The 23,753-nt window shown below is 31.2% G+C and overlaps 2 protein-coding genes across 4 annotated transcripts in view; both read right to left on the bottom strand.

The window, feature by feature from the left end:
• The window catches only part of LOC129000891 (uncharacterized), a 157,380-nt gene that overhangs the window by 6,515 nt on the left and 127,112 nt on the right, over positions 1 to 23,753 (bottom strand). The gene's annotated exons all lie outside the window — the stretch shown is intronic.
• The window catches only part of LOC129000890 (uncharacterized), a 33,724-nt gene continuing 17,989 nt past the window's right edge, over positions 8,019 to 23,753 (bottom strand). For both annotated transcript variants that reach the window (XM_054427962.1, XM_054427963.1), the window contains exons 2-3: positions 17,459 to 17,584; positions 8,019 to 11,510 (exon numbers count right to left, since the gene is read on the bottom strand). In XM_054427962.1, coding sequence (XP_054283937.1) covers positions 10,664 to 11,510; positions 17,459 to 17,460 — 849 coding nt within the window. In that variant the 5' untranslated portion in view covers positions 17,461 to 17,584 and the 3' untranslated portion in view covers positions 8,019 to 10,663. The remainder of the gene's footprint in view (positions 11,511 to 17,458; positions 17,585 to 23,753) is intronic.

The raw sequence follows: 23,753 nt of genomic DNA, 5'->3' as shown, positions 1-23,753 counted from the left end.
TCAATAAACCTTATTTTTGAAGCCCTTTTTTTCTCCAGACCCCCTCTCTCCTGGACTTTACAAACCCCCTGAGGAGTAGCCTTCTCCTATACAATTTCCTGAGGCACTCTAGGGTAATACTTCCTCTTTAGCAACAGTTAGAATTTGATATCATATACATTTTTTATCAAGCATACTGGTTACTGAAGTAGGCTATCGTATTTCCACAAAGTTCAGGGCTTATACCAAATGTACCTGTAAAATAAATTCTTTGAAAATACTACATGTACTTTGGGAATGCAAAATGCAATTTCCTAATAAACATTTTCTTTGTAGAGTGTTCTGTTGTTAACTACTGTTTTCAAATAAAAATCAAATAAATTCCTCCATTATAACTGGTGTATTTATGAAGTTTCAAATCATTTTAATGTATTCACTGGATTGACGAGAGTGTCTTTAGCCATTAAAATAGGGCCTCCTTTTTGTAAATAAAATGTAGGACTTTCAAACCCCCAATTTTGTGCGATTGTTGTCAAGTTTTCTCCCAATGTTTATCACATACGTCATATATGAAATAAGGAACAGCTGTTTGGATCAAGATTATTTTTCCTAGCTGTCACTGATATTATGTTTACATTAAATGTTCTTTACAAATACCGCAACCATTTCCGTCTTGAAAGCAAATCCAAACCAAGTGAGGTTAAAAACGTTATTCTTTAGATAACGGATTAGTGCAATAAGGTGTAACACTAAATGAAATTAAATAACTAGGTATCATCCAGGTCATGAACCGGATATTATTTGTGTATCAAATTGTTCTTGAGTTTTATGGTAACCGGAAAAAGACCTTGAATCGGTGTTGTATATGGTTGGGAAACTTACATTTTTTTTAATCAGCGTCGCCAATAGCTTACGATAATTATGGTTTCTACTCATTGACGGTGCTTCAATGGCGGTTGTGTACGTGTAAAGTAAATAATCACAACTGCAGTAAGTTATTGTAACAGAGGTTTACAGATTATGCCCAACTCGCTTTTCCAATGTGTCTACTCACCGCTATGTGCTGCAATCGCTGTACCATACAGAGTCAATAGGCGAATTACCCATCTCTTGGGTACGTAGGCCTAACCAATTATTCATAACCAAATTTCGATGACGATCCTTGATACCGGTACTTTTCCCTAGAATACATGGCCTTCCTACTTAGGAAATAAAATTACAAACGTCCAAAAATCCAACCTGTCCTTATTTCTCAGCGTTTCACGGAAAAGACAAGAGCATCTTTATTAATGAAAATATCAACCAGAATAAAGTGTTTAATGGTGAGCTTGATAAAGTATTTTAACTACTTTTAACCAGTGTGGAAAGTAACTTTGCTATTATAGGCCTACCTCCAGAGCTATATTGCCTCATAGATCTATAAAATATTTTTTGAGTGTAATCATTGGATATAACATGGACCAACACGATCCGGGTTACATTTAATTGCGAAGCATTTGTTTTGGCTTGAAACTATCAGATATTGTATTTGCGAAGGTTTATAAAAATGTCCTATAATTGTTTTACCAGCATATCTGAAAATATAGGTACAAACCAGCAACTGCTGTTCTGAATATACGAAGGTTTCAACTGACTACAAGATTAGATCCCCCGTGCGTAGAACGGGCGCACAGCTAGTCTAAAATAGTACAGAAATAATTATTACAAACCGTACAGTACAAAAGGAAAGAACAATAGTATTACTATCGTTGAGCCTAATTTACTACAAAGTGAATAACCAATAATTAGGGTAGGATTTAGGATAACTAGTTAAACACCCGTGCTCCGCCACGGGAATATTGTCAGCAATAAAATAAATAATAATTAACAAATACTGTTTATCTTTGTATTTTATTTAGGGGTTGTTGTGTAAATAATAATAAATAAAAAGGACAAAATCAAGTTTAATTAAAGTTCAGCCCATTTTGGCATACATACATAAACACAGACTCATTGCTAATTATTCCTCTTTTCCTAGTTGGCAATCCTGCCAGTGACGTAGCATTACCTACTCCTTTTTCCTCTTATCTCTTCTTCATGTCAATGTCAATCTACATTCCCGCCCGCTACCGCTTATCACGCACCAGTTTGTGCCTTGAACTTTCTTTATACCGTGATCGGTTTTAAACTCAATAATTATCGTGTCTCGCCTCCGGGATTCTTTTTGTGTCCGTGAAAGACGTTATCCACTACGGCAGGATGATCTTCGCTGGACCAAGGGGCCCCTGAGAATTCTACACTCCACACTCCAGGCCGCCGACCACGCGGCGGAGAAGAAAGGATCGGTCGTGAGTGATACTTCAATTTTACTATTAGATAAGACTTCATTAATTATTTTCTTTCAAGTTTCAGATGTGTCATTTTACTGCTCAATTATTCCAACGTCATGATATAATACAGTCCACTAATTAAATAACACGTAACTAATTCAATTCTCAAACAATCCATAACAGGGGTTGTTTAATTTTTTACATGAAATAGAACTGATAGTTTGCCTGTATAAACAATTTTATGTTAATAAACCGATAATATATTATTTTAACTAAATAAATGTTTTATATTAATAATTTGAGTTTCATTTGAAAAATAAATAGTATACGAACTGGGCAATGCTGATAACCTAATAAGCAGCTATTTATGATATTTAGATAATTTGCTCAAGTATATTCCTATATTCGTCGTTTTTTTTCATTACATTTGTTGTATGGAATAAAGATAGTCACTTAGAATTCATATAAATCACGCATCAGCAGATGGTCGCATTTCACGAATATTTGACCCATACTGTGAGTAAAAGCTGTGTTTACGTCGTATATATAAAGTTGGGCATACTTTGTTCAATGTTAGAGGGTATTAACGGTCCAATTTGATGGAAAAGGAGTCGTGGATTTTAAAACTATGTAGACTACCACTACCAGAAAGATGTTGATTCAAGTGAGACTTAGAACTGCCCATTTCAAATGCAGATTTGTATTATATTTTACTCAAATAGTTTTTGTCTCTTTTGACCCTTAATACTTTCTTTATAGTCGCTGTTGGTAAGATTTTCCATAAACTCAAAATGTTCATAAGGAGTTCATTTCACCTTCCCCTTGTGACAACATAAGGAAAAAATATTTGTGTCCCAGTTATTCTGTTCTGACTCAAAATTCATAGATTTTCAGTACTGACAAATCCAATCTAACGACCCTAATTCAAAAAAATTGGTATTTTTTAGAAGGGACTTCCAGAGCACATTTAACACCATCACTGCTCTTTACCTTTTTAGTTCGATGGTTCTCTACATGTTTTTTTCGTTCTGTATGTCTCTTTACGCCCGGTTAATGATTACCTTTTATTTTTATTTTTGTATTTTTCACATCCTGGAGTTAATGATAAAGTTTTATAACACTATAATGACCCGAGTCAACATTGCCATTAAACATCAAGTCAGATACTTCTTCGCCAGAACCGAAATCGTAAGTCACAGTTTCTCAAGCAACTTCCCTGTGTAGGCCTACTCGAAAAAATATAGTTACGGTATAGTTCACTGATAAATTGTAGTTCCAAATATCCCAGCGTACTCGCCATCTCGAGAAGGTAAAGTTTTGTACCACTGAACGTCTAACACTGATCTTGAGTAAGATTAATTACTTAGGTACGATAAAATGTTTGTATGTTTACCAATCATTAGCAATTATCTGTACAACTTGCAAGCGGATTTCCCTATGATTGTTCTGGTGGCTATAGAGAATAAATTATATTGATCAAAACAATAAGTTTCCGTCACCTACTATGGGTATTATTTCACATTCCATACTCAAACTTAAACTCAATTAACACTTTCCTTCAGATCACTTTGCAGGAAAACTAAAACATTTCAAAAATAAGTTAACAAATACACTTTCCTTGATCAAAATCGTGTGTTTATCACTGAGCTATAATTCTAACTGGAGGTAGCACTGAATGTCAACGATGCGTGTCGCCAGCCGCCATGTTTGCGTGAGGTGTGAGTTATAAATAAGCCATTTTATTGGATGAAAAAACTTACTGCTATGCAAACCTAGTTATAGAAGCCATGTTATTGGATGAAAAAACCTGCTGCTATACCAACCTAATAAAATCAGCGACACGCTTTTGACAGACTTCTGCCATGGCAGTGCTACCTCCAGTTATAATTTTAGCTCAGTGGTGTTTATAAACAGAAACTCCAAGTTTAATAATTGCATACTGAAAGTGAGGTTATAAAAATAATAACAAATGTCTGACAAACATTAAACAGGTGACGAATAATTTATAAACTGTGTATTATATTCTTCAATAAGAATTGTATTGACTCGAACTTTAAAGGGCTGTAGGTCGTAGCCCTTAGAAAAAACGTAAATTCTAAGGAAGTTCGGCAAATCTACACACTATCCCCTTTAATTTGAGACATAAATCTTGTAGATCGGTCCAGTAATTACTGAGAAAACAGTGTTACAACTGTGTATTAAATATATAGATGATAATGCACCATTTACTTTAAATACTCAAATAGCCATTCCATTTATGTGAACCAAATATACCGTTGAGTTTTGATACTTAAAGGTACACATTTAATTTATGTGAACCAGAACAACAATTAACTTTAAATACTGCAAGTACATAATTCATTTACATGAACCAAATACACCATCGAGTTTGGAAACTGCAAGTAGATATTTTTTATTTACGTGAACTAGGCGCATCATTGACTTTAGATACTACGGGCAGAGATCTCATTTACGAGATACAGATGTAGCATTGACATTGGGTACTGCAAGTAGACATTTAATTTATGAAAACTAGATGAAACATTGAATTTGGTCACTGCAAGAAGACCATTCACGTGAACCAGACTGTTCAATCTCCTAACCAACTGTATTTAAAGTAACACATGATTGTGATAATAATTATTTAGAATGTTTGTTTGTCAAAATAAAATCAAAAACAGTTAATCAATGTATGTTTACAGTTCTTACAAACAAGTCATGTTAATTCTTTCATGTTAAATAAGGTTTAATTTGTATGTGATTTATTGCATTTTCATACAAAAGACCGGCATTGTATACAGACTTATATAACTGACTTTGGATGCTGCAGATAGACATTTTGTTTATGTGAACCATTTATGTGATAGGTACCATTGACTTTGGATACTGTAAGTACATTTATCATTCTGTGAATTACATGTTCCATTGACTTTAGATACTGCAAGTATGGATCTCATTTCCGAGAAAAATATGTAGCATTGGCTTTGAAAAAGTATTGGATGAAAATGCTAGCTCCGCTCAATATTGAAAGCAGAGAACTGCATTGTACACCTAGTGTAATATTTAGCTTAATCAGTTTTTGCATGATGGGAAGACAAACAGACTAAATGTTTTTATTAGTAAACATTTTAACCAGTGATTTGTCTCTAAAAGAAACAGATTAAAAGTAACTCATTGAAGCCAGTAATGCACTGGAGTATCAGACGACTGAACATAGAAACTTGGGTACAAATAATAGAACGGTGACTTTCTTAATTTAGTTTAATGAAATACAGCATACACAATATTTATAAAACTTTAGAAAAATTGAACTCTGACTTGTATCAATTCTTAACTTGAACCTAATATTAACTACAGAGAACAGTCAAACACATAAACTGAGTAAATAAACTAGAATACCCTACCATAGAGCAACGAAAAACTAAAAAACAAATGGAATATAAATGCAAAATTGTAATCTTATAATATTGATTAATACTTTATATACATATTTAGCTGAATTCAAAATCCATGTTAAAATATGGTTACTACACTGAGCTATGATTAAACAACTACATGTAAAGTAAATCAATACAAAAGAGTTGCATAAACTAAACTCATTGAGACTAATTAATAAAGAAAATAAACATGTACATTACATATCACAGTGTTATGATTAGATCGTTACATAAAAGTGCAAAACAACTTTCACATTTACGATGTAAAAGTGCAAAAATCCACAACCATTACCCACAGAATATAAGGCGTTAAAACATGGATGTAAAACATTGAAAAAACACCTAACATTTTTAAACCACATGAAAATAGAAGGGTGAAGTTAAAGCCTTAGTGTAATGCAGATACATACATGGTTCAGTCTTAAGCTAAAGCAGGGAATAAGGAAAATACTTCTACATAGGATTTGTCCGAAGAAATTTGTGAGAATAAAAGGAATTACATCACAAATTAAAAACTCATCTCAACTCTCAATAACCTGTACCTCCATTGCACATAAGTACAGTGATGTGACATGTGAGCTGCTTAACTGTGAAATATAAGCAATTATTGTGATGCATGTACATTTACAAAAAATTAATATTTAATCTAATTTCCAACCATAAATTGATGTGTTGCCTAAGCAAATACCGGTACATGAATCACAAAGTGTTTAACTTGTCTGTGATTAAACAAATGATTAAAAATGGCTGTAGGTAAAGAATTTAACTTATTTTAAAAATACAGTATAGGTAAAAATTAAGTATCTTCACATAAGAACATCTATTGAATAGTGTTTGTAAAATAAAACATTATTACAATATATCGATAAATATTAAGAGGTTGTTTCTTCATGGATAAATATTAAATTACCATGAACAATAACATGTAATTTAGTGTTCAATTACATCAAAATTGCAAACACAGCAAAGTAAAAGATGTATTAAAATTAAAACGTACAAAATATTATGGTTATGGGATTCAGTCTTTGGCAACCACCTTACTTAGATTACCAAACATTTAAATTTAAATATTTGTTACTAATTTAAATATATTTGGTATTCAATGGACGGTGGGATTAAGATGTACCAGTTTTCGTTGGTCAAAAACAATCAGAAATTAAAAGTATTTTTAGAGAAATTTGTCCAATTTAAAGAAGCAGTTTTACAATAAAAGCATGTGTTAATAAATCTTTCATACATATCCACAACCAAATTCTCATTAAAACATTCAACTTTAAACACTAATGCTTTGGTCGAGTATTGATAATATACTGTGAATGAGTAAATGTGCGTAAATATATGTACAGGAAAGTGCATATGAAAATATGTAAAGTGTACAGTATAGTGCATTGGCGTCATAGTTGTACAAGCGGCATGGATAAGTTCAATGTTACAACAATATCCTTAATTGATTTCGAGTCTTAAGCTACCCAAATAATCATTCGAACTAGGTGAAATTTACAAAGTTTTTTTTAGTTAAATATCAACAACTTAAAGATTTAATTAGAGCATTAAATGTGTCAGTTGATAGGTTTTATACAGTAGTGTAGTTAATGATACTTGTTATCAAGGTTGACTCCTTATTGAGGATTGCAATAACATGTGATTTGGGGTAAAATAAATTCAAGGGGATTTGAAAATGACACTTGTTATCAAGGGGACTTGTTATCGAGGTCTTGTTATGGAGATTCCACTGTAACTTAAATTCACTCAACAACATAGTTAATAATCAAAATTAAACCTAAGAACATAGAATGAAACTTTCGTAGGCATTCAAAACTAACTTAGGTTGCAATTTAAGTGCTTTTAAGTTGTGTTGAATAGTTTTTTGCAATATCAACAATCAAATAAAAATGAATAAATCTTCTCTTAAACCTAATTGGTAATTCAAATAAATGGTAAAAAGCGATAAATATTTTTAAACAAATAATATGTCAAAAGTTGCAGACCCCTATAATTAAGAAATTTAAATACACGGTAAAATAATAAGAAAACGTTATGTTATAGATTACATAACAATATTTTCTTGATTCATTTGATCATCCAACATGAACGGCAGTATTTCGCAGCAACCTATTTGTAATTTGTTACAGCATTTAAGAAATTGTCACTGACACTTTATAATAACTGTTTAACATAATAGGCCTACCTTTTAAACTTTGTAACAACATATTTGAACAATATTTGGATATAGGTTAACAATGTATTTACATAATAATGAAGTATTATGTACAAAATCTAAATATAATCTTACAATAAGTGGTGTAAGTGTTGTAATTTACTATGAGTTAACAATTATACAAGATGGAGATAAAAACACGTCATAATACTACTAGCATAAAATGATTTATTTAATACGCATCAAGACCAGTACCATATTTACCAGTACCGGTATTATCAAATTATATTTTAGGAGTCAAACATAATTAAATGTTAATAACACGAAATCTTATACTTTTGCAAATATAATATAAGGATTAGTAATTTTTCTTAGTATATAATGATGAAATAAATCTCTTACAACAGGCATTTATTTTGATACAAACATTACTGTAGAAAAATATAATAATAGATTACAAAATATATATACTTATGAATTCAAACCTGTCAATTGGAAATTATGATGACAGTTGTAATACAAAATCAATAATAAATAATAATATAGAGCTAGAGCTTGTATATTTACTTTCTTTAAGTTCACGCTGCTTTCAATGTCTTACAAACTCACTCGCAAATAATGGACTTTCCTAAATAAATATTATAAAATAAGGAAATACTATAAATAAGGAATGAATGTTTTGCAATAGTTATAGGAACATAGCACCTGTCTTTCGGCCTCTGGGGCAATGTAAAAATATATATATTCATTGATAGACTTTTTGTTAAATTCAGTTATATAATTTAAGATAGTATAATAGGCAATGTGTGTCAAAATGTAAAAAAACATACATACATACATAACATTTTATAAAAAAAGTAAATCTGTAACTTTTTTAATGAATGGTCATATTTTAACAAAAGAATCCACTAGCCTTAGTTTGAATGTGGTATTATAACAGAATATACAAATAGTGCATTGTCTGAATACGACAATATCAATTCCTCCCACCTTATTTAATCACCAAAAAGAATTATTTTTGATTGCTTATACTGCATAAAACAACTGATTATTCAAAAGTACCTAAATTTGTATAGTAACTATAAAAATGTATTTTTGATCTGGAAATAAATAGGGATCATAAGTCTCATCTATTAAGATTTCATTAGGGCTTTAAATATTTTTACTTTTTTAACAAATTAACACTTATCTGGTTTTATATTTATTTAACAGATAATACAATAGACCAATTAATGGCTTTCATTCATCAATCAGTAGATCGAAAAGAAAAATCACAATCACATACAACTACAAACACCAATATTAATAATTCCAGGCAATCGTACTAAAGTATAGGACTATGGAGCTACTTGACCACGTTGTAAATCAATTTATTATCAATATTGGCTAGTGTTTCTGCATACTACATTGCCTACTATACTACGTAATTGTAACTTGAAGTCTGGACTATTTACAATGATTAGCGTGTTGTGCTGGTGTGGCGGTCTGGGATTCACTTAGAGTGTATTTAAAATGTCTGAATATCATCCCAGAACATGGTAAATAAACTACTGTACAAAGTAAAACAAGATAGTAACAGAACCTGGTTTTGATCTTTTTGTAGGAAAATAATATGAAAAATGCCACTGAGATAATTACATATATATAGACACACAAATAAAACAGCAAGTCAACAATGTGTATGCAATCCATCTTGAAGATATACAATTCTTACACTTCGTATCACAGATATCATTTCTAAATGATTTACTAACATAGGCTAGTTCATATCAAATTATAAAAAGGACTTTGTATCAAGACAAGATTTTAAAACAATGGAAGTATTCAATCGCCACATCTAAGGCCTCTCTTTAAAATATTAAAATAAAATCAAAATACCATTGCCCTTGTTAACTCAAGTAATGGCCCTTTCTTTAAGGACGAGTTTTCTGATAAAGAAACTATAAAACTCCAAACGTCTAAGTGTGGTGTAAGATAATAAAAAAAAAAACTTTAAAGAACACTGAGTAAGTTTGCTTAGCTTGAATTTTTGCCATTGTATGACAAGACTTCAAGTTACAAGAAACAATAAATCTTAATTTACTATAGAACAATTTGTTACTTGAATAACATATTTTCATAAGAATCAACAACTTCATAACATATGATCTGTTCATTTATTTGTACCTTAGAAGCGTATTGTTTTTTCTCCTGCCAGGAGTCTTCATAGAACCACAGAAAAGTAAGATATCATACTGCTCTGTGATGGAATTGTTGGTAAATTTAATAAACATTGTCATCGTATATTAAGTACTGGTAAAAACAAAACAATACTTGTAAGAAATTAAGTAAAAATATTTCGCCAGAAGTAAAATACATAATATACATAATTTGTACAGATATATAAATAATTATCATAAAAACTATTTAAAGACATGAACTTATCAAATGCTTTCTTTAACCCTATACATGCCGGCCTCTACCTCTGACAAGTTGACAAGCACACTATGCGCGGTTAAATTAAGCTAGGCATGTAATGAAACAAAAGTACTACTACAGTATATTCTATGTGGGTCTACAAGCTATAAAGATTTCGCAAACAAGAAATTCAAAAAGATCCACCGAAGTGATAGTCTGTGCGTTACACTAGATCAGATCTCAGAGATAATTTGTATATTTATAGATGTATTGGATTTCACATCCTGAGGTCTAGAGCTTTCAGCTTCACGAGATGTAGAAAGTTATAGTCTCTTCATGAGATCTGGAAATGAGTACAATTCCTTACAGATGAAGATGAACATTTATCTATGATTGGAATAATTGTTGTATCTTGTTTGTAGAAGTTCTCTGGTATCGTAGTCTGCTCCCGATGAACTATTGTTGGAAAGTGTTTCTTTGTTGAATCTCTCCATGATCCGGTTGTCATCTTCTCCCTTCTCGGAGATCTCTTCCTCTAGTATCCTCTCCAGGTCTGATCTCGGGGTCGAGGCTGACAGTGGAGGTGGCGATCGCAGCGTCGGACTGAAATGGATCGGAGTGATGTCCTCCAGTGTTGTGTTCAATGTTGACATCTTCTCTTCGGCTTCTTTTGCTCTCTGTTCGTGTTTGGTGGTTAAATTTCCAGTTTCCACATCTCTGACCAGTCTATGTCCAGATCGTGTACGGTTCAATTGCCGTTCTACGTAGGCAGTGAGATCGTCCTCCTCTTTTTTTGCTAGGACTGCGTTCAAAATTATCAAGAAAATGCCCAAACCCAGCGCGAAGATTCCAGCGAGTACGATTTCGTTGAAGTACGACCCACCAGGAGGGTTCTTCCAGTGCTCTATGTCGTCGGGAACGAGACCGGAGCCGATGAGAAAAGCTCCAAGAACTAAGAAGACGACACCAATGTGCAGCATCCCTACGGTCGAGACTACTTTGTCGTGAGCTGGAGGAGTTGTCCTAGGTTTCTTCTGCCCTTTTTTCCCCTTGCGGTAGTCCAGACTACCCATACTGTTGCGAGGACTCGCACAAGATGAGCGGCTCTCTCCGAGCCCACTCTCCGTGGACTGTGTGCTGTATCGTCTCTCTCTCGCTTTCTTCTGCTCTTCTCTTCGTTTGCGCTGACGCTTGATGGCTAGTGCCGAATGTAAGCCCATGGAATGCATCCTGAAAAAGAAATCAGCTTTAGTTCACCTTAAACTCATCAGGGTTTGTAATCAAAATAATAACAGTTGGAAAAACATATTTGTATTCGTAATTTTTGAAAGTTAGTAATGCTAAAACAAATGTAATGATTGTTGCAAATTAAAAAGTTAATAATTTAAAATATTTAATGAACAGTCAAACTTGTATGATTGTTAATATATAGATAATATCAATGAAAACAGTTTTAACAATATGTTAAGCCCCGAAAATATGCTACGGAAAACATTACCGATTAATTTTAATTAGGTTTTTTCAACTAGCCTATAACTAATTGAGACAATATAGAGTTTATTAATAAAAAAAATTTAATCAAGGACAGGAATTTCATTTATTTAAATTTTTATTTTATAATTATCATTAATTAGGGTATTTATTAATCTAGTTCATAGCTAAAACAATTATAAATTACAAATCAGTTCTTACTACAGCAAAATGTTAATCACATCCAATTAGCCAAGATTTAATTGATACTTGAACAGCACCTGAAAATCCTGAATTATTTTACTTAACAAGTTGTCAAAGATTTAATTTAACTATTATTTTAAATACAAATTTTCAATTTATATTTCAAGGCAATCTATTTTTTGCAAATAGGCCCATACTTAAGATAAACGTGAAAACCCTGGTTTAAAGGAGAAATAAATAAATAAGGTTCATGAACGAATTTCAGTAACAACACTGCAAAAATGTGTTAGAATAATTCACTCAAGATAACAGAAACCTGCTGACCCTTCAAGAGCTGGCAACAGCTGTTTATAAACATTGTTGTAATTATATTCTCAATTCCCTAAACACTTTCACAATCCAGCTGGTAACGTGGCAATTTGCATGATAATCAAATGACTTTATAATGTTGGCTTAGCTGTGAGTATGTTTGTATGGATTTTTTTACTGATTTAGCTACTTCATTCTTACATAGAAATTATAAACATTGCTTCGGTCCAATTGTGACATGGATTTAAAAATAAACTGACTTATCTACCATAAACAAAATTCCACAGCATATTTAATGCTTCGATACATAAAAGCTTGCAATGATGTAGTTCGGGGTATGAAATAGGTCAATCAATAACCTGATTTATTATTACTAGTTTGATAAACTATAAGTTATCAATAATGGTGAGGAAGCTTTCATATCAATGGGTAATCAAGGTTACGATGTGTTTCAAGAGAGATGTCAAAAATAAACCAATTTATGAGTCAAATTCAATAGTACGGTATTTTATGAAATTTTTTAATATGGAATTTTTAAATATGCTTTTGTGTTCTTTAGATCATTTTATTTGTTTTAACAATTTAATGAGTAAATAAACCCGCAATAATATTTTTTATCTTAAAACTTTTTTAGTTTTTAATACTTGGAAATTAATACAAAACTATTATTTCAACTGTTTTATAGACAAATAAGAGAGTTACTGCATAAATACAGTTCATTTAACTAAATAACAGAAGACAAGTGATATCTTATAAATACATAATTTTATTTGGTTAAAAAGATGTTTAAGTTGGTGAATACGTATGAATTAAAAGGTAGTATATACTTGAAAAATAAACTACTTTTATTAAGGGGAAAATAACTCAAAATTATCCTGATCTATAAGGATGACAAATTTGCAAGGAAGTATGTCACTATCATTGAATATAAGTAGGTGCTATCGTTGAGATTACTACGAGTTCCCCCACAGAAGAAACAAGAACTGTATCATGTATACTATTTCATAGTAGTTGCCCCTGCATTTTATGGAATGCAATGTAGATACTGAGCTGACATTGCCTATCTGTAATGTGCAGGAACTTCCAAGAGCATGTAGATAAGAGTGGATATGTGGACATTCAAGATAAGTTGGCTGCCGAAACATAATTTTTTACTAACAATCTTTATTTAGATAAACAATGAAGTACATGAAAATGCAATAAAACTGTACCTATTTCAAAATGTTGTAAAAAAAAACCAACAAGTTTTGATTGCTTAAATCATGGACATTTTTGGTGTCCAAAAGTTGTTATGAAAAGTGATTCTAGGGGGGAAAATAATTGGGATAAACATTCATATCCAGCCTAAATTTGATAGTTTCTCTATTATTTTAACTATACAGAAATATAGGTAATAGCTGATTTTATACTAAAAGGAAGTGTTAACTGTTGTGTAACAAATGCAATAATCTTATACGTATAACAGTAAAACAAATAAACGTTATCTATATATTAATAGGCAAGCATTTTAATGTTTCTTAATGTTTCTTTAAACCCTTTTTTCTCAGCTCTTGTGCATCGCAGGGAAAATCTACGCATACTGTTAGAAAACTATTTTTTCCTATAGATGTGTAGAATCCCTTTACAAACTAAAATAGGCTCAAAAATAAGCACAACAAATGAATTTTAAACTAAAAAATATTTACATGGGCCTTGTTGCCTTGCTGGTGACTATATGAGAACGAAAAATAAACAGAAAATCAAATATTGAAAGAAATTCCAATCACATGTGCTATTTACAGGATGGGGTGAAAATAGAGAAGTCTGCACAATAAATATTTTTGGTCGAGTTTTTTTTACCACTGGACGACCTCTAGTTTAATATAAACTAGCATGGAAACCCATACGGCCCATGTTAATTTTTAGAGCCTATTTTTGAGCCTATTTTAATTTATAAAGGGATTCTGCACATCTAAAGGAAAATATCTTTCTAACAATATGCGTAGATTTTCCCTGTAATGTACACGAGCTGAGAAAAACAGGTTTTAAAGAAACATGCTTGCCTATAGATGACCTAGTTAGATTTAAAATTCATACATTTGGGAACAAAGAATACACTTAGAACAGTTATACACTATGTTGAAAAATAATTGCAGTAGCTTGAATTTTATATTTTTAAGTCTGGTTGGCAAGGATAACTGATATATTGTGAGGAATTTAGCATTTTCTATTAAAAACTTTAAAATTCAAAAGTATCATTAACCAAATGAACTGAACTATTCGTCCAGTAAAATCGTCGAAATTAAGACCCAAAATAAATATTTATATGCCACGCTACAGAGTGTTAACAAGCTGGTCTTATGTTGCAATGAATCGATGGACTTCACCCTTCAAATTCAGCCCCCTCTCGCACAACCCCATATCGCTTCATCTCAAGTATACAAAACACCACTTGTATTGCTTCTTGCCCTTTTACTAAACCTCTTACGGCTTAGAAAACTATAATGCTGTAAATAAACGTAGCTGTACAAATATTCGTATAAAAATTGATTTTAGTTTAAATTAACAAGCTAATCAAAACCAGCTCGACATGATATTATTGCATTTTATAATTAAAAAAGGTTATTTCAACTTTTAGATCATGTGTGTGTCTGGTCTTAATAAACTTAGTTATATTATTTTTATTTCTATTTTTGATTGCTTCAAAATTGTCATAAGTTACCTAAAGAGAATTAATTGGCCGAATGGAATTTCCATCTTAGGGATAGTTAATAGAGTTTAAAAAGGATATTTCGCATAATTTCCATTCATGGGATTTTAGTTCAATACTATTTGAAAATACCTAACGTTGTTTTAATTCAATTTTTTTAAGTTAATTCTTTTGAAAGTATCAATATTTCAAACATGTTTTTAAGTTTGTGAAATTACAAATTATTTACAAAAAAAAGCAAACAAAATTATTTAAAACTATGCACAAATTGCATATTTTTAATAGCTTCAACTGTAGTCAATGTTTTCAATTTGGTAAATATTACGTTGAAAAGGAAAACCATCTCTCTCATTTATGTTTTATAAGGTTGAGAAATACGTCCGCCCTTTCAGGTTGACGGATTACACGTCGCTTCTTTCACAGTTCAAAAAGAGATAAATTGTTTTTCAACTTGCTTCAACCTCCTTGTTTCTTATCTCAGTGACATACTTCCTTTCAGGACCGATCCCAGATAAGAATGAACAGACAATAAGGGACACGATTTATTGTTATTTTTGGGGATTTCATATGTTACAAAATTGCCAAAGAAGCCAAATATTTACGAGCTTTCAAAATATTAAATAAAGGGTAATATCAAAGCAAAATTATATAAATTATATAACGGCTAAATGGTAAATTAAATGTAGGACTAAATATACCATTTATTCATTTTTATTTATTATTTTTTGCTTGCTTTAGCTGATTATAATAAAATTATAAAAATTATAAGTAGGCTAAAATAAATACACAATTTTTGCTAAATTCATTGAACACTTTCAGGTTATGGCATGCAAATCATGTTCACAATGTACATAAACATATGTGCAGGAATTATAATTTAGTTAACATAATATTATTATGTTGGGTAAATTATAGTTTTTCACGCTACAGTCTGCAAGCAAATTATTTTTCAGAGGAAAAATATGAAGGGATACAAAAGAGACAAATTAACTGTTAATTATTATTGTAAGGACATATACTAGTACTAAACACAAATGAGGATAGAGAATTACAAAAACCAAGTACAGTTGTAATTTGTCAAATACTCTGAAGGCACTGAAAAAAATAACGAGTTCTTTATCTGATTGGCAAGATGTGAAAAGGTTTAAAATATTTTGGATAAGTCAAACATCTTACGTGTCACAAAAAGACAAGTTAAATTTAAAAATACAATCAAAATTGACCTACCGTAGTTTTATATTTTTTTCAAGAGGAAGAAAGCTAGTTCATTATGTTTGTAACATATGTGAAAAGAAATTCAAATTGTCAGTTACAGTTTTAAAACTTTCTAAAATATCTGTTATGTATGTCTCCAAAAATATTCTAGAATGTCAAATCTTAACCAGCTAAAATGATAGCGCCAGAAACAAGATTCTACTGGTTTACAAATGACAGTAGCATTCCTGAATATCTGCAGATCTGGAATTTCATTAGCCATCGTGTGGAAGGGTCAATTGCCTTCCTTCAATTCCCTATGAGTAATCAATGTAAATAAAAATGAAGTTGGTTTAATTAATTTTTTAGTTTAGAAAAATGTGTTAAACGAATTTGTCCTTACAGAAAATTAGTGGGAATGAATATATTTATACATTAGTTTAGAACTTTATAAATGACAATCCAAATAGAATAACCAAAAGATACATAATACTATATATAACTAACTATTTATTTAAACGATTGCACGATGAGATAGCCTCCGGATCATTAAACAATGGTAGTTTATATTACAGTACTTCCTGAAGCTTATTAGTTGCAATTACTAAGATCATTATATTCTTCTACTAGGTAAATTCTTGTTTTTCTTGTATTAAAAACATAAAGTATATTTTGTTTTGTTTTGACTACTTATCCAAGGTAATTGAACTGAAGGGCCTTAACTTGCTTTAGACCTTCTGGGGCAGTTATAAGCGTTAAAAAAAGTTGTTTATGCTCCCAAGTGGTTAGATCCGTCAACATAGTTCAAACAACCCTTGAAATGGAGTGTATCCCCCACAAGGTCGGAAACATAAGCAGTATACCACTGACCTTGGATAATCAGACAAAAAAAGACCTAATTAATACAAACATTTAATCCTAATGGTATTTTAACCGTAGTATTCTAAAAACGTATAACCTACAAATATGAAGTCCAAGCTCTATCCATTAATTTTCTATATTTACCGTTCTATAATCAATGTTAACATAAACAGTAATGAAGGAAATACTTTTGTGTAATATTAGATCATTCGATATGGATTTGTTCTTTTTTTGTAGTTACTTAAGAATTAGCAATAGTGGAAATAAAATAATATGAACTATCATTGTAGGAATTATTTTAAACACTAAAAATTAAATTTGAATTTTTATATTTTTAAATGCCAACTACAAAAGGAAAACACATTAATAAATCAAACAATAAAAATCAAATATTGTAAGTTTTGGGCCTTGCCAAATCAAGATTAATTTATATAAATAAAAAGACACTTACATGAAAGTTGGCGATGTCTCCCTCTGTCCTGAATTAGTCGATGGAAAGTTTCCTTGTTTGCACCTTTAGTGTCACTTTTGTGTCTTTATTGCACTTCACACTGTTGATTCTATGTTCTGTCTCAGCCTATTGGTGGTAAACAAAATTGATCATTATACGTAAATACTAAATTTACTATTTTCAAAAATACAAGCAAAATAGAACACACCATTGTACAGAAAAGTTTCAATTCAGTTGCGAGCTGCTTTAAATATTTTACTTATAAACACTGCAAATATATTGTAAGATACACGTTACATTTTGAGCATTGATAGCCATAAATTAAGTTTGAGTTGAAATTAAATTTAAAAGTGGTTCAATAAAGCATAGAGAATTACAATTTTCTCAGAGAAAGGTTACCAATTGATTGTTTATTAATTTTGATCCACGGTTGTGATTAATGGCAGAAGTTGAAATAAATTAATTAAAATTATTTCTGGGAATAAGCTTATCAAAATCAACTCATAAAGTGTTTATAAAAAGTGGCAATGGTTTGTGTAATATAAAATTTATTTTTGTTCCCTGCTGCAGGGTTGTAGGAAATACAGTTAAACAAGAATATTACCATTAAAAACTATTTATTTGTAGTTATTTGTTAAATAAATTTTCAAATTCTAAACAGATTTAAGTTAAATATTGTTTTAACTACATACAATAATCAATAAAACCTCAATTAAAGTTTAAAACAATACGATATTTATTCATGTAGCTTTAAATGCAGACTTCTTTATTCGTTTCTATTTAATACAGCTTCTATACCAAGATAAGAAGATTATATGCACTTTGTAGAACAATGATATTACATAAACATGTTTCATTTAATTTACAAAACAGTGTTGCATGCCAGCTAATGTAATACTAGATGTGTGCCTGCCATGTGTACTGACCTATATATTACTTAATAGGTTTATTGTGCACAATAAACCTTTGGTAACAATAACAGAAAGGGTGACATAATTAAGTGGAAGGAATTTCTTCATAGTTGATTAATTCATACTATAAGGCAAACATTATTAAATTTTATACTAACATTTTTGGTATTATATTATTTATATAGATGTGGTTATCCTAGGCTAAGCAACCCAGCTGTCTTTATTCGTTGGGATTTCAATATCTGGAAGGGTGTTCGGTCGAAAATTTGATCTAAGATTTTTTGTTATTTTTCAATTGTACTAAACATTAGAGATACAAATATATAAGACATTTTTTTATGTTGAATATTAAGGGATGAATACACCAACAACATGTGTGTATTATGGAGGGGGATGTGTGGTGAATTATGGAGCTTGAAAGTTGTAAATTTGTCGAATTTGGTACCAATTCACAGGGGGGAATGGGTAATGTGATTCTCACCAAAATTTGCGTTCAGGTGTGAAAAATAAGATAATTATCATTAGCTATTTCAAATTAAAGTTTTTTAACTTAGATTTTTTTACAAAATTTTAAAAATACAGTATTGATTTTTTTTATTTTAAAAGTAGCTATTTGTCTTTGAGTAAAATTCATCTATCTGTTGGATTTTTTGAAATGCGAAATGTTAACTTGTTTGGGCTGTGAATTCGTACTTTTGATGCCTTGCGCAGGCAGCGCACTACTCGTTGGGAGTGTGTACACTCACGCCAGGGCTATAGAATACAACGTACAATGTATTCTGTTAATGTTACATGATGTTAATAATTACATAGTGTTAATGTATTCACAGCCAAAACGAGTTAACACATCACATTAAAACAAATCCAACATATAGATGAATTTTACCCAAAGACAAACAGCTATTTTTAAAATTTTATAAAAATACAAAACTTTTAAAGTTAAAAAACTTTTAAAGAAAAAAAAAACTTTAATTTTAAATAGGTAGCTAATGATTATTATCTTATTTTTTCACACCTGAACGCAAATTTTTGTGAGAATCACATTACCCATTCTCCCTGTGAATTGTACAAAAATATGACAAATTTACTACTTTCAAGCTCCATATCTCCCTTAATATCCAACATAAGAAAAATATTTCTTGTATATTTTGTATCCCTAATTTTTTGTATAATTGAACAATAACAAAAAATCCGAGATCAAATTTTCGACCAAACACCCTTAAAGTGCAAAGTCATAAGCGGTCTGTAGTTTTGCGTGCAAAGCTGAAGTTAGCTAAACTCCCACCAGGTCAGGTCGACCTACTTTACTTTCAATGATAAGTTAGCGGCCGCAGTTTATGGTATAGTTTATGACCAACTTTCATGCCTTCTGTTTAGTACTCATCAATCTTATGGGCATCCTTTATATCTGGCGTGAATCGATGGGCGTATTGGCCGTTAACAGTTTAACTATATAGATTTTGTTAAGAGTGTATGACCAGTACGCGTCAGATCACTTAATTAATTAAATCTGTTGTAAATAGCGTATTTAAAACCAAACTATTTATAAATATACGAAACAATATAGGCCTGCAGTATATGTTACTATAGCCAATGGACAATAAGATATTAATATTTTATCACAATCTTTATGTGAACTCCTTACTGCGAAGTTAATACATTTCTTTGGAAGATAAGGTATTTTAAATTGTTTCCTAAAATATTGTGTTTTATATGGTTGTCGAGTTTACGGGCTGTGAATAAACCATCGATGTATTTAGACTATATGCATCGATGGAATAAACAATCGAATAATGTCACACTATCACAAATAATTACCTTTAATAGTTTGTCTAAATATGATTTAAGGACCTTGAATTAAATATATCTTCCCCCGTTTTACCAAATAAAATTATGTTACATTTAAAACATTTGAATTGAAGTTTTTTCTAATATATAATTTATAATTTATTTATATAATTTACTAAATATAATTTATCCAGTTTGATTAGCTAGCTATTCTTTAACCACGGGAAATCTTCAACTGATGAAAGGGATTATGTTTATAATATTACCACACAAACGTTGATATGGAGGTTATAGAGCAATGTGACACACATAACGAGAGATCGTTAACTCGTAAACGAGGACATCGTTAAATATCAGCCAGAGATAAAGCCATTGACCGTTACCGTACTGCGTATCTGTCTGTTCATATTGTCAGGTTGAATTTCCACAAAAGAACACACGCTCATATACTTATTCTTTGTTCCTTGTTTATAAATCAATATTGAAGAGTTTTGAGATGGTTATGTGCTGTATCGTGTTCAGATTTAAATAAGCGTCCACCAAACAGTTGTTGGCTAAGGTTGATTTTTAAAATTTATTTGAGGAAGTAATTTAGAGAAATGTATGATACATTTTATGTTTTACAAATCTAAATATAAAATCTAAATCCATCTATCGAGAAGAGAATAATATGTTTAAATAAGCTATACTTTTGACTAAAATACCTGCACTGAAAATAATGTCTAATAGGTTTTGAAGGTATGATTACTTATATTGAATCAAATATATGTGCCAATGGTAAAAAAAAACTAGGCTAATTGAGTGAAACGGTAACTAAATAATCACTCCTTGATCATTTTTATACTTTCAATAAAAAAAAATACTTACTTTGAAAAAGATATTTTTAAGTTAGATCCTAACTAAAAAATTTTAAATTGGCTTCCTTAACTAAATCTTTTGTAGAAGGTTGTCAGCATAAATTCATCACGAATACTAAAACAAGCCAAATTCGATAAAACTCGACGTGATGAAACGTTGCCAACTTAAGATGAAACTCACGTTTTACGAGTTCGTGTTTTATCATCCCTACTACTCCTCCCGGGCCTTTTGTTTTCAGAATTTCAAGTTAAACACTCTATTCGTCAATCTCAACAATACTGTACTCATGTAGTACTTGAAAAATGGACAAGCTTGTTGGAGAAAATCAGCTTTGGACACAACGAAACCAAAACTACTAAGAATGGTACGGGGAATTTGAATATCGTTTTTTATATAGTGGTGGAGGGGGTGTTAAAAAATAAACAGTTTTCCTCGTCTTATATTTTATGGGTTGGATTAAAGTTTCAGGGGCTCACAACCACCTGCTCGAGGATTTCTCGTATAACTAGAAGCCGTTAGCGATTGACGGGATTTAAAGCTGAAACTTCATAACAAAGTTCCTCGGGCTCTTACCAACAGGAATTCCTCACCAGGATACGGAGTAATCGATGTTTATAACATTAAAATAAAAGTGTAAAGCAAACTGAAAATCAAACATCAAAAAACAAAATCATGAAAAACTGGGAAACCCGAATATTTCATACAAGGATATCAAGTTGTGGTCCCTCCAATTTCTCTTATATGTGTAAGAACTTGAATGGAGGTATAAAAATTTTGAATATGTTTGAATTTCCTCTGGTAAGAAACCGATATTGTTTGTTATTTAAAATAAAAAGAGGGAATTCTCAAGCTACATTTTAGTTGTAACAGCTACTATACCACTTTATAAACAACCAAACTAATTCAGAATAATAGACGGTCAAAACAAAGTAAATTTATCAGCTATATGTCTTTTAAACAAGTTGTTGCCAAACGTTGGGGTTGTACCTCAGCCATAACTGCTCAGTGGTACTAATGAGTCCGTGAGGGCGCGAAGTTGATATACCCTTAACTACAAAACTAGGATCTGTTGTATGAGTACACAAAGACTGTTGGGTTGAGCCTCGTCGAAAAAACTAACAAACAGACTAGCTGGAGTATTAGAGGCGACATGAAAACCCTCTCTGTCGACCTGTTACTGTGCGAGGGATTTAATCTAAGTAATCACATTTCTCTCTCTCTATATACCCCTCTCTATCGCACTTAGATTCTCCAGTATATTTCACTTTGTTTTAAACAGTGTCATAAAACATGTGCACTTCCCATACATATTTTTATTCTGATACTGAAAAGTTCCCTTCTCCATATTCTTTAACGGAAACGTACATCCATTCCATGCCGCTGATATAAACACATTTTCGTAGTTTAAAATGAAAATGGTTCGTATTGGATAAACCAAGCTAAATTCGTAAACAAGTAACTAGACACCATCCACTATACCAAACATGCAGGACATGTTCATACAGGACGTAGAATGCACAACTAGACGTTGTAACTACTGCAGAGTTTTCCAATCACGAGACAAACACTATACTACTAGGATTGGTTTTAAGGCGGTGAAAGACGTTTCATGGTTTTTAATAAAGCAATAAATTAAAACGACGTTTTAGATACCTATATAAACTATTTCATCAATTTAACTTATCAGTTTAAATTATGATTTTTACTTTCTAATGGTTTTCATCAGAAGTTTTGCTGGATCACCATAAGCTACGTTCATAATAAGACCAATATTTATTTATTTAGAAAGACTGTATTTTATGTAATTAAAGTCCATGTTTCTAACAGAAGGAAAACCATTCTTTCACTCTTTGGCATGATTTTAATACTATTGAGAATATTCATACTTTCTTTCATTTTAGTTTGACAACCTAGACATTCGTATCAAATTATATTATAACGTAAAGTACAAGTTTTGTAATCAATTATTGGGTTCAAATGGACACTTATGACGAACTATTAAATTTGTCATTGGGAGGTATATGAGAGAATTGTACTTATACATCCTTTCTCACGAAAATTGATTCTATCCAATGATCGTAGAGATTAAACCGAACAAACGAATACAGCACTGTGTGAATGCATTGATTCACTCGTACATTATTCACTGTGTGCTTCAATTATTCAGTTTCATCCACTCAATGTAAATCGTAAGTACTTTAACGGGGGCGAAATCGTCACTCACCATTAGTCACATTTTGGCTCAGTTATAAGTAATCGATGTTCAAACAACATACAAGTAAACAGTTCGGATAACAACAGCTGGCTGATATTGATTGTCAAACTTTACTGTCAGAGATTACCTGAGATTCGGCAGATAAAGGTTTGACAACTCACGATAATATTTCCGTCTGACTGTCAGAAATAACTTGGGTCACTTTAATTCTGTGACATGAATGCTATCGACTAAATCGTCCTTTTTGTGGCAGTAGAGTCCATTGGAATAAACGGTAACTAATGAATAAAAGAAATTGTATTTCTTATTCAATTATAATCATACTCAGAAGTTACATAGAACATAGTTACATAGTTACTCAGAAGTATGCACAGTCTACGTTGTAAAATATTCGTTAGTATTAGATTGCATTGATCTGTAATGAATTCATATAACGAGATTCGTTACAATTATCAGATTATTATATTGTTTAAGGCAACTTGAAGCTGGTCTAAATATTTTCAAGACGGAAATAGAGCGGTGA

Source organism: Macrosteles quadrilineatus, unplaced genomic scaffold (assembly GCF_028750875.1).
Source record: "Macrosteles quadrilineatus isolate MER2022 unplaced genomic scaffold, UCM_ALF_1.0 Scaffold_8__2_contigs__length_117827958, whole genome shotgun sequence".
NCBI classification, from domain to species: domain Eukaryota; kingdom Metazoa; phylum Arthropoda; class Insecta; order Hemiptera; family Cicadellidae; genus Macrosteles; species Macrosteles quadrilineatus.
Note: the sequence above shows the minus strand (reverse complement) of the source record. Positions and strands in the feature narration are given on the sequence as shown.